Raw genomic sequence first — 12,963 nt, 5'->3', positions numbered from 1 at the left:
CATTTAGAATTCTGTACTTGCCCGTCTTAGAAAGCGGCATCATTGCCGTACCTGGTGGAAATGTGAAAAATTTCGATTCTCACTGGCTGAAAGTAATGTATATGACTAGTTAGAGGTGTTTAAACATCTATATAAACAATAAACAATCTAAAAAGGATTTAGACTGAATAAATGGCTTTAATATACTTCCAACGATGGTAAAAAATAAATAAATAAACGGATTTCATCCCTGAAGATCAATTAATTTGATATATATACTCTTAAATCCTATAATAAGAAAATAAAATTATAGTGAATGAATGTGAATGCTCGTTACATTACACAAAAACGCAAACCCGCAGGATGTTTAATATTGATATTCCTACTTGTCAGTCCTGAAGTTTAAGGCAAAAAGATATATTATATCCAAGATTGTAGATGGTTTTTTAGTTAGCTACTTTCTTTGCAATGTATAGAAAAGTGGGAATTATCTACAATAAAACAACATTTTCATCAACATTTTATTATGAAAAATATATAACTTAACAGTTGTTGCACCTATCATATTATTTATATATAAGTCCTTGAATTAATTAAATTCTACTAGGTGTCACAATTGGTTCTCTTTCAGTATTTGATTTATCTAAACTTCCTGAAATAGCAGTTTTAATAAGCTTTTTATCCTATAGTAGAAATTAAAAAAAGTTTTTCAATCTAATGCTAGTGACAACTACAAAGAACAGAAAAAATAAAACACTAATAGTAAATTTTGTGATTTATTTTTTTGTATTATTATTATTTTTTTTTTTTTTTGGAAATATTAAAGATTACTTCTAAACATAAATACCGTTCAGTTTGTTAATACATGAAATCAACACAATATTTAAATACATACATACTTATAACTGAACATTCAGTTTTAATTATATTGTAATTTACATATTTTCACATATTACATCAATTTAAATTATAAATTCAAACAACAAAATACACATATCTTTTTAATTCAGGAATAAAAAATGATTTTAGGAGTTTATTCATTCATACACAATTCACTATTATCAATATGAACTTCATTTTTCTTATATTTCAATGATTACTCGAGGGGCTTAGGATATTTTTAATGTTGATACACAATATTCTATCATTCATAAAAAATCAAATTACTCACTTTTAGATTACATCAACATATTTTTTTTTACCACCATAGGATATTTAAAATAATAATGTAAGTATGAACACTACTCTTAATGAAACAAAGTGAAGTATTTTATAATTATTTTTTATTATAACAATTCTAAGGTGAAAACTGAATGTTGTGGACATTAAACTCATGAGAATACACAGAAAGCTCACACACAACTTCCAGACACAATAATACTTTACCACAGCTGTGACGATATTGTGGCCCATATTTGGTTTCACGCAAATTTAGCCATCAAAAATAGTAAAACAATTTTTTTTTATTTTGTTTTTGAAATAAAATAAGTACAACTTAAACTTGTACCTAATAATGTAAAAGAATGTTACTTTGCTTAAAAAAATAAAAGCTGAAAATACACTTTTGTACTAGATGCTTTAAATATTTAAGAAGATTCCATCATTTATACCATAAGAATTCAAATATTTTCTCTAAACAAAGTAGCATCCTTTTATTGACTACTCCTAACAGTTAGCGAAATATTTTACAAATATCACATATTTCCACATTGTGAACCTACATTACAGAATTTTATTATTTATATCTTAAAAACTAAGTATTTTATTTATGTATATTTATAAAGCAAATATCGTCAAAGTACATTTCAAAAAAGCTGACATGGCACTTAATTTATTCCACATATTTACACAAATTAATCTAGTAAAATAACAACTATTAGTTTTGTATATTTATGTACATCACTAAACAATATACATTTTTTTGTTTTCAAACTTGATCCACAAATGTTTTGATAAGAATGAATTTTTAAATCCTTTGAAAGACACATGTGCTGTTTGTGTAAAATATGCACTTTTTCAATTGCATTTAACAAAACCCCATAAATATTTCAAATTAGTGATGGTCAAAAACTTTAAAAATAGGATGCAACAACTTAAGAGTTTAACTAATTCTTAATACAACTTAATTAAAACTAAAAAAAATATAATTGAATTAAATTTATAAATGCTTATTACCAATTATATTTAATTCATAACAACTATAAAATAATAATGATAATATAATTTTAAATGAAACCAAAAGAGTTGTATATTTGCTTTTCAAAGCCAAATTAAAAGAATAACTGTTTTGGATACTTCCTAATTTTGGAAGTTTTTCTGTGAAAGCTTTTTGTATCGATTACAAGTTTTCTCCTGAATGAAATGAAAGATTGAATTATTGACAAACTGGATCAATTAAAAAATAATAATTCATGAGCGTAGCTGTTAGCAACGAAGGCTCGTGCCTGGTTTATGAAAAAAAACGGTTCATAGGGTCACTATCAATGCTGCTTAAACCATTCTGCCGAATTCTCTTAAAGGACTGTTGCGCAGCTATTTCGAAGATGACTTATAAAAAGCAAATGCTAAGCTGCAGTGAATATTCCAGGACTAAGGCACTCGAACCTCTTCCCTTAAAAGCCTTGGACTTGCTAGATTGCAAGCAGGCTTAACCTAATCTGAAAGGAATAAAAAAAACTAAAGTTATACATATTTATACATGCAACTACTAAATTAGTTGTTATCGGAGGCGAACCCAGTATCACAATACTTCTTAGCTTGAAAGAGGCAATGAATTTTCAAGATTCTAATTCTACACATTGGTGCTGGATTTTGTAGACGAAAATTTACATAAAGATATCACTTAATTACCCTAAAAGTGCCTAAGTCTCAGGCGTGAACGTGATTTTCCAAACAGCAGTTTTAGTTTCGATATCTTTGAAAATAACAGATACTATACAAGCAAATAATATTTATTAATTATAATCCCAATGTCATACGCAATATCTCAGACAATCAATCATCGGCAACTAGGTTGAGACCTAACTATGAGGAATAGAATTTGATTTAATAATAAATACGATAGAGCGGAGGGAAATGATAAACTGTAATTTGAAGCCTACTAATGGACATGTTAAGACACTTAGTACTCCTTATTGTGGATGGAAATTATAAATTCAAGAACTTACAAGTGTTATAGAAACTCTCAAAAAATGTCCAATGCAAAAGTACTTCATTAATAATCTAAGAATCTAGGAAGGGTATCGAAGTGAATGTATTACTCCCATAAACTATTAGTAAATTGGCTATTAAAAAAAAGATAAGATCCAAGGGAAATGAACATTAATCTTGAAGATGAAGAAACTTTATCTACGAGAAAAAAAAAAAAAATCGCGAGCCTTTTATAACTAAAAAAATATTCAAACACTCAAGAGCAAGAAAGATAGAGATAAAGGAAGCAAAAGTGGCTTCGAGTGATTAGCTGGGCAACACTGGCCAGAATTAGGATGTTCTTATGATGAAAGGTGTTGGCAGAGGATTGCCAAATTCGACAGGAGTGACAAGAATCTAGTTACCTATAAATTTTTGGAGTAGATTTGAGGGAAATATCCCTTCTTAAAAATACAGTTGATTCAGTTGAAAACTTGTTTTATAAGGATTTCAAGCTTTCACTTAACCAAATAAATTAAGTGAACTAACTTTTTAGGTTACTTCAATTTTATTGTTTTTTTTTTGTTTTTTTTCTTATAGTAATTAGGGGTAATATTTTCAAGGGGATCAAAGTGGTGTTGTTTAAATCAAAATAGCCACGTTCCAGAGCGAATTTATTATTCCTCTTTTTAAAATTCTTTTGCGGCTCATTTGTATTATTATTTAGTGTTTTAAAAATTTTCCACAGACAGCTAGAAAATTCTAGCTTACTTTATTGAAAAAATAAAAAAATCTTTGCCCAACTTATAAATATAAATATGGCAAGAGATGTAAAAATTAATTACGAGTATATACACTCCACTCCCAGGAGATATGTTAAAAAAGTATTCTAGGAGCATCTTATTCCTAGTTCTACTTTAAATTGTAATCATATTGGCAGTATATAATTTTTTTATATTATTTTTTCAAATCAAGATTCTCCCAAACTGTGCCGACATTCTCACACTCATAAGTCTCAAGTCTTTTTTTTTCTTTTGTTGAAAATTAAAACACAATTAAAACAAAAAATAGTGCTGAGCAAGGAATAAGTTTCATTAGAATACAATTTATACGTACCCAAAGTTCATTAAATCAGTCAATTCAGACAACACTGTACAGTATGTACACAATAAAAGAAAAGAAAAAAGACTATCAATTAGATTTTCAGGTTACGTTGAGCGTGTAGAATGTGACATCGGGAGATGTGTATCAGTAGTCTTCATCATCGTCGTGTCTCTTATTGCAACCGCAACAGCAACAACAGCATCTGCATACAAGGAAAAGTGAAACTAGAGCTAACAAAGCTCCTCCGCTGGCACCAAGGCTAATCATGACCCAGTTGATTTCTTCCGGTTCTACACGAGAATTACAAGTGTCCAAGGCTTCATCGCCAGTTTCTAATGATTCATTATAACGGCTGCTAGTTACTGGGCAATTAACTACACCATTGCATACAAGACTGTACGGTATGCATAATCCTGATTCACCTGGACAAAGAAATTCGCAATCACCTTCGGGTAAACTAGTAACTCCTCCTTCTGTTAATCTAGAAGTCATTAGTGTGCCATCTGGATTCCTAGGCAAGTGAAAGAGTTCAGTCCAGGCAATTTTAAAAGCTGCTCTGGCCGGCGTAGTAGTGCCGACAAATTGAATCTTAACTGATGGAGAAGTTGCATAACCACTTACCGAGGAAGGAGTCAGATCAAGTGAAGTCAATGGTGGAATATCTTTGTGGCTTACGTTATGCCCACAGAGGGAAAAGAAAGGATGATCAGGACGAGATGGTAGGTAAACTTCCAGTCTACCATCCTGACAGTCTGTACTGGTGAAACGAACTTTATCAAAATGCAGCCAGATATCTCGATCCCTGTTCACTCTGATTTCCCAAATACATCTTATGGAGCGCGGAGGCTCAGTGTAACCTAAAGCTTCATAATGTGGAAAGTGTAATTCTCCTTCGGTGCTTGCTGGGATAACTGCTGGTCCACACAATGGACTGTGCACGAACTCATATTTAGCTTCAAATAGAGGTGCTGGATGTTTAAAATAGCTAGATGCTGCATGCGTAGAATCTACTAGCAGTTCCAAATTGAGATTTTCTGTCGATGAAATGATCGTGGCTATAGGTCTACTTTTCCCTGTAAGAATGTTATTGTTTTTGCACATGCACTGTCCACCTGTGCTTGCGGTAGTCGGTGTCTTGGAACTGTTTGTAATTGCTGGTTCCCATACCACTAATTTATCCTGTTTGCCCTCCCAGCACTCTTCACAGCCGCCTGTATTAGGAGGATGTTCCTGTAAAAAAATAAATACATATATTTTTTATTTCAAGTTTTCTTACGGTGTAAATAAAACATAAATGATAAATTTCTTAATTAAAAAACATAGTATTGCTAGTAAAAAAAAACAGGAATATAGACTGTAATTTGTTGTTAATTAAATTGGTACAAATTTTATCCACTTTTAAGAGAAAAAGTAGTAGTAATTCTAATAGGATTGGATATCAAATCATCATGGCTTGATTCCGCTGAAATACTTCCTTTTTTTCAAAAAAATAATGCGCAGTTGGAGACCCAAGTGTTAGGATTCAAAGCATTTTTGTAAATATAGCACTATTACTGTGAAGTTTTGAGATACAAGATAAAAAAAGTCCTAAAAAAAGTTTCTTGCTAAGCAGTTTGTTACAACTTCATTTCGTAATAGTGTCGACGCTTTACCAATCAGTGAAGTATTGAATAAGATATTTTGTATGCTTTAATAAAACAATTCTGTCCAATGTATTCGCAAGGTTGAAACAGGGCTCGTTTAAGGATAAGGATTCATCACAGCTTCTTTTATTTCTGTTAATGATTTAAACATGGATTACTCTCTCTCCTCACAGCTGATGAGCAAACGAATTAACTATCACATTCTAGATTTCAGTAGTAATCAATAAAATATTCAATAGTTAAAATCAGTAAGCTTCAATTTAAAATCAGTTTTATGGATATGTACACCTTAATATAAATACGTTGTTTTATTCTAGTTTCCAAAATATAAAAACCAACTAAAATAGCTTTAGAAAACGATTAACTCATTAAAATAAGAGAACAGGGGTAAAAGGCTGAAAATGAGCTACTAAAAAATAAATTTAGGTTCTCAACGAAAACGAAGTTTTGAAAAACGCTTAATAATGAATATAAACGAATATCATAAGAAGATGGTTAAGAGAACTTCTCAGACATAAAAATTTGCTTGGATATCTATTAACCCAAACTTTCTGGGCGAAATAATGTGACTAAGCCAATTTTTGAAAATTATCCGTTTGCAGTTATTACAGTATTGTAAGTTATTAATTTACAATTGTATTCGTTTTCGTTTTATTACAGATTTTAATGCTAAAGTTCTGGTATTTTATTTTTTAGATATACATTGTTGAAACGCAAGAAAAATAGGGGACGCCCAATCTTTAATTCATCTTTAAAAAATACTTAAACTTATTTTATTTAAATTCATAGTAACCAAGGGGTACTCAGGTAACAAATAAAAAAAAGAACCTGGAGTATTTTTTATACAATTTCACAATTCTAGTATTTCCAAATAGTTAGTGTACAATCATTTGGAGTGCTTTCATTAGAAGACTCTATTTATTAAAATTTTCAGCATAATATGATTATTTTATATTGATTACTAGACATGAATACTAGCTTTTTTCATTTCAAATATTAAACACTGGTTTGCTTCTAGAAGCAGACCAAATTGATTTTAAAAGTAGAATCCAAATTGGAAATATTTGTATAAAATTGGGCGGTGAGTAAGTTGGTTTAATTGATCTGAAGGGGCATTCTAATAGCGTTGGAGACAACGGACATTTTACATGTAAGAGGCCTCGGGCATTTCTGTAATTAACCTTGTTACGCTCCACTTAATATTCTGTCATTAATAAACAACTTCGCACATTGTTTGAAACATTTTATGACCATTTGCTCGAGGCGACATTTTTTTTTTTTTTTGTCAAGAGAAGCAGTGAACTTATCAAGTTCATGTCCCTCATACCCAAATTTATTTTGAAGTATTTTTAATATCTTTTTCTGACTACTGGATTCCAAAATTCTATTCTATCAAGTAAAAGTAGTAATAACAAAAAATGAGGTCTGAATACACAGGGTTAATATATAAAGGTGAACACATATTTAATTCCTATTGAAGCCGAACATTTTACAAGATACTTAAGTGGTAAGGAATATTGAAAAAGTTTTTTCAAGAATTATTGCAAAACATAAGTTATAGGTCTACGTATATGTAAGCTACGACCATATTAAGTTTTAAGAAAATAAACTGCGTCAATCTCGAAAACGTATTTCAAAAGAAAACTCAAAATTAAAAAATATCGTAATAGTTCTCTTATAATTTTTGAATTTTACAAAGCTGAAGTTGCAAAAAAAAATGAAATATAGCAAATAAAGTTTCAAATTTGACTTTAGTATAAAATTAATACTGATCACACAAACAAAAATTGCAGACTGTTATCAATACTACGAAATCCCAACTTAGTTCAAAAGGCGATACGCTCAAATCCTACTCTTTATAAAAACTTAACTCTTATATCAATGCCAAATAACTAATTGAATGCTGCCTTTTGCAAAATAAATAATCATTGTTCAAATACCAGTGTTGATATTTTAACTACATTTCAATTTAAAATACATTCATTTCTTGTAAACGATCAACCAAACCTAACATACTACTGCTGTTCATTATTTTTGGTGACTGATTCATAGTTTCAATAGAAAGAAAAAATAATTGCCATTTCAGTCGTGATACATTTATTCTGCCGAGCTTTCAACCTAGGGACTAGTTCATCTTCAGGGCTAGTTTACAAATACAAAGTAATATTTTACATGCAGGGTTGGTGTGTCTTCTGTCTTGAGTCCATGAACAGACAAGACAGAAGACACACCAACCCTGTAATGTAAAATATTACTTTGTAAACTAGCCCTGAAGATGACCTAGTCCCTAGGTCGAAAGCTCGGCAGAATAAATGTATCACGACTGAAATTGCAATTATTTTTTTCTTCCTATTCTAACATACTACATTATTGAAATTCAATACCCAGTTTTGATAAAAAATTTACATCTAAGTTTTAAAAATGATTGTTTAATTTTAAACTCTTAGAAACATCGTATTATTATCATTATTAAACTATTGAAATATGTGAAAGTCATACTTCAGAAAGTCAAGTAGACATCTACGTTGCGGATTGCTCTCTTCAACAACCTAGGTTATTAAAAATTTCAGATTTAAAACTAACTCTAAAACGGTAGCATTAGTTATACCATTTCCTAAATCAATGGTATGACAAATAGTTTTTTGAATTGTTTCAAATAGTCATTTGAATATTTTGTGAACTTTATTTAAATTACCAATCTTTTGTAAAATACCTTCTAACTTACCTTAAAATTAATGTTTGTGATGGTTAAAATGACTCTAGCAAAAAGTCGTCTATCCGTAATAAAAGAATACCGACAAGACAGATAACCATTGATTTCAGTCCTTTTATATACTAGAGTATTCAATGGAGATCTAAGATATCCAGATATTGTTCGCCACGAGGAGAATTCTTCGTCGCAAGCTGTATTAGGCACGGCTACGCCAAACTTGGTGTTATTGAAGAAATCATAGTGCGCCCAATAATACAGTGATGACCTGAAACAAAATAAAATAAGTTTAAGTAAACTTTGCCTTAAAAAAAGACTTTTAGATATTACAAGCTTTATGGTAAATTATTAGCTGGCCTAAGTTCTTCACCGGCCTCCTTAAGAAGTTATTGGCCCAATCTTATAGGGTTGAGGTGCAAATGAGGCGTTACATAGCTTTATCGAGTATTAGTATGTGGGGGAAGGATTAGTATGGGGGCGGAATTGTCTCGGCAGACAAAAAACAAAGTGGTATCTCGGTTCTCGAAAACACTGGCGATTGGCACTTGACAGTCAATGAGAAGGCACTGCTCACAGATGCTTTCGCGCCTTATTTTATTTATTTATTTTTTTTAAAGTGAACTCACAACACTCTTTTTTTATTTAGTTTTCTTAGAAACTTTTTTTTTTAATAATTTAATTAAAATTTAAAACTGCAGGTGGGTCAAGTAATATTGAAATTGACAGAAGAACACTTATGGAGTTACAAAGACATTGGTGGCTCTCCAATAAATAAATTTTACTAACCTTAACTGCCAAGTAAATCACAAGGTCAGCGCCATCTCAGTCACTTTTTGGGATTGTCAGGAAGAGTCAAAGATGAAAGCTGGTCGATGAGAGATTTAGAATGTGCGGAAAGATACGATTGAAACTTCATGCATCGCAATGTAATTAAATCTTGATTAAAAGGTACTTTTAGATCAAGTGAATCATTCTGTTAAAGAGCATTGGTTGTACTGAGTAGAATTTGTGACAAGAGTGTTTGGTGTTGGTAGATGATGAGCTGAACCCTACAGTACGAGTCCATAGTTTTTAATAAGTTTCAATATAAGTACTTCGTTGTTAGAGTCAATAGTGATTGTCTGTCAAGAATCTTGCCAGTAGTTAGTGGCGTTTTTTGTGTTCTAGCCGTTTAAGACTAGTGAGTGGTTTCCATGTCAATCGTTAGACCATAATGTGTAGTGTGAAGTATTGAACAGTGCAAGTGCAGTCAGGTAGTAGTAAACTGAAGGGTATGTTCTGACATTTTTGTACATTTACTTTCATTTTTCATGTTTGAAACCATTCCTCTAGACCAGGGATGGCGAACCTTTTTGAGACGTGGGTCAAATTTTGTTTATCTTTTTTTTTTTTTTTTTTAGTACTAACTCTTGGGTCCCTAATGCCCATAAGAGTTAAGTTTAAAAATTTTAAACTGAATATTTTCAAAACTAAACATCTTTAAAATTCAGTTGGCTTAACGGGTAAAACGGGACGAAACAAGTGCTATGGAGGGTCCTCTCCTCTCTGCGTAGATTGCAATGAGGAGGAGGATTTCAAACATATAATAATGATATGTCCACGTTATGTGGTAGAAAGGAAACGAATGTTTGACGACATATACAGGTATTTAGGGGCACCATTTCGCTACGAAGACATAATATTCTCCACCAACATCTATGTGCTTAAATCTGTAGCAGAGCTAGCAAAGAAATATGAATATATTTTAAAGTTATAGCCGATTAGAATGAATGGAAGAAAATGATTAGAGAAGGATTACGTGATTTTAATTTCGGTTAAGCTATAAGGATGGCAGGAATATAGAGTACTGATCCATCCATTAGTTGTAGTTTATGTAAATAGTTGTATATAGTAGAGGGATGAATGTGTGAAGCGAATGTATTTATAAGTAAGAATGGAGAGTGAGTGATATTCTAATGGGATTGTCAGGAAGAGTCAAAGATGAAAGCTGGTCGAATAGAGGTTTAGAATGTGCGGAAAGATACGATTGAAACTTCATGCATCGCAAGGTAATTAAATCTTGATTAAAAGGTACTTATAGTGATAAGCACCTAGACGATGCTGGCTGTATGGCGAAAGCCAATGCCAAAAAAAGGCAAAAAAAAGAAGTGCTTTGGAAGTCTCTTTTTACAAACATAACTGAACAAAACCTTACAAAAGTGAGTTTTATCTGAAGAAAAATCTAAATGTGGTTATTTGCTTTGGGTTGTCGATTTTCTTAACAAAAAAAATATGAGCAAAATTATACAAATCAAATAAAATTATTTGATATTTTGTAAACACTTTTGCTTTATTTCAAATACTACTATATTTGTCGTCATTAGCGTTTTAGAACTGTAATGATCAAACTAAAGGTTAGCATTTAAATTGCTTTTGAGTCAATGCGTGATTGAAAAAAATACAGATAGAATATAAATTATCCACACAATTAGAAAATCTAAATCAACCCGCGTAAACAAACAAATGGTTGCCTAGCAATTGTGGGTCAGTGAAAAAGCTTACGCGGGTACAGTGTCTGACCCGCGGGTCATAGGTTTGCCATCACTGGTCTAGAGAGTTTAAATGTTGTAAGAAGCGTGTAGATTGAATTGGGTCTGAGTGAGAAGAAAATACATATAAGTGAAGATAGATTTGGGGGTGTTAAAAGATCAGAAATGTAGATTATGAAAAGAATAGGCCCAAGAATGCTTCCTTGAGGAACCCCAGCCTTCACAGGGTGAAAGAAAGAAATGTCTTTCTTGCAGCTAATGCGGAACTATCGGATAGAAAGATACAACATGAGAATTAAGTAATAAGTGTGAGGGAGATTCTAATTAGCCCGGACGCCTGAGCCAATGTTGTTTTTTGTGTTTTAAGAAAGATTTTCCAAGTTAAAGAGACGCCCGTGGTTTGCTAAAATGTCAGTCAGTAAATCAACAGTGACCAGTATATGCAGAATACGAAGCAATCACCTTATATGTAGAGCCTACTTGAATAAGTTAAAAATAGTTAACTCTCCGCTATGTCCCAGATGTGGGGTTTGGGAAGATCTAGAACATGCGATGATGATATGCCCGTACTATGGAACTGCAAGAGACCCTCTCTTTAATATAATAACTAAACATGAAACATGTCCCTTCAATTATAATACAATCATTTTAAGCAAGAACATAGAGGTATTAGAAGCAATAGTCACTTTTTATATGAATTATAAAAAGAGTTTTTTTACAATAATAATACTAATAATTAAAACTTCCCTTAAAAAAAAGAAAAAAAAAGAAAGATTTTCTTAAGAATGTAATTTTAATTTTGTAAATACTTTTTCATTTCTTTGTTTCATTTATGTTCCATTTTAATATTTATGCATACAGCATTTTGTAGTCAGACTATTATTAAAGTCGCAAGTTAAATAAACACATATCAAAAAATGCATTTTAATTACAATCAACCACTGAATTGCTGAGATAAAGAGGAGAGGTTTTTAAACGAATTTTGTTTATCCAAATACATTTGTATAAATTTTGTTCAAAATGAAATTTTGCAGTAACTAAAACAATAAAAACTGGGTAGATGAAATGTAAATAAAAATATTTTCATTCCATTAAACTCATGTGTTTTCCACTGATGGTTGGCATTGTCAATGTTTTTGCTCTTGTTTTCGTTGCTCTTGTTACTTATTTATTTAATAGAAATATTTTTTTTTGAAAAAAGGAAATCTTACAACTTTATTTGTCGTGTGCAGTTATGACAAAACTTTCAAAAACATTTGGAAGTTGCCTGAAAACACACTAAATTCATCAACAATAGAAAAAGATTTATTCTAAATGCTTCAAGCGAACATGACCGAGAAGAATTTAACCGTATAGAAGATAAGCGATTAAAATATACATTAGACTGGATGATTTATGTGACACATAGGTTTTGATAGCAAAGTTTCAAATCGTGAAGTTGTGCCGCTGTTGGTTCAATGATTATATAATTATCAGGATTCAATTATTTCATATTTTTGTGCATATAATATACAGTTGATAAAACATCAAGCAAGAGAACGTTTTATACATATATATTTGAGATCTCAGAGGAATATAATAGGATAGAATAGAATAGCTTTATTGGACAAATATATATATTATAATAGGATGAAAAAATAAATGCCAGTTTTCAGTCTTGACACGTTTATTCTGCCGAGCTTTCGACCTAGGGACTAGGTCATCTTCAGGGCTAGTTAACAAAGTAATATTTTACAAAACAGGGTTGGTGTGTCTTCTGTCTTGTCTGTACATGGACTAGTCCTGAAGATGACCTAGTCCCTAGGTCGATAGCTCGGCAGAATAAATGTATCACGACTGAAAACTGGCATTTATTTTTTCATCTTATTGT

General features: G+C 31.2%; 1 protein-coding gene across 2 annotated transcripts in view; it reads right to left on the bottom strand.

Annotated features, from left to right (window-relative positions):
* Window positions 1-486: 486 nt before the first annotated feature.
* LOC141449574 (cubilin) overlaps window positions 487-12,963 on the bottom strand; it is a 31,125-nt gene continuing 18,648 nt past the window's right edge. The window contains exons 5-7 of one of the 2 annotated variants that reach the window (XR_012455597.1): window positions 8,581-8,833; window positions 4,225-5,442; window positions 487-2,636 (exon numbers count right to left, since the gene is read on the bottom strand). Coding sequence is in view for 1 of the 2 variants with exons in the window: in XM_074119122.1 (XP_073975223.1) it covers window positions 4,357-5,442; window positions 8,581-8,833 (1,339 nt within the window). In the remaining variant the exon portion in view is untranslated. Of the gene's footprint in view, window positions 5,443-8,580; window positions 8,834-12,963 lie in introns of both variants that reach the window. The other variant, XM_074119122.1, reaches the window with a different exon arrangement.

The sequence above is a fragment of the Rhodnius prolixus genome, unplaced genomic scaffold (genome assembly GCF_049639745.1).
Source record: "Rhodnius prolixus isolate KJV_2025 unplaced genomic scaffold, Rpr scaffold_2, whole genome shotgun sequence".
In the NCBI taxonomy this organism is placed as follows: domain Eukaryota; kingdom Metazoa; phylum Arthropoda; class Insecta; order Hemiptera; family Reduviidae; genus Rhodnius; species Rhodnius prolixus.
The sequence above is the reverse complement of the archived record's forward strand: the minus strand, read 5'-3'. Positions and strand labels throughout refer to the sequence as shown.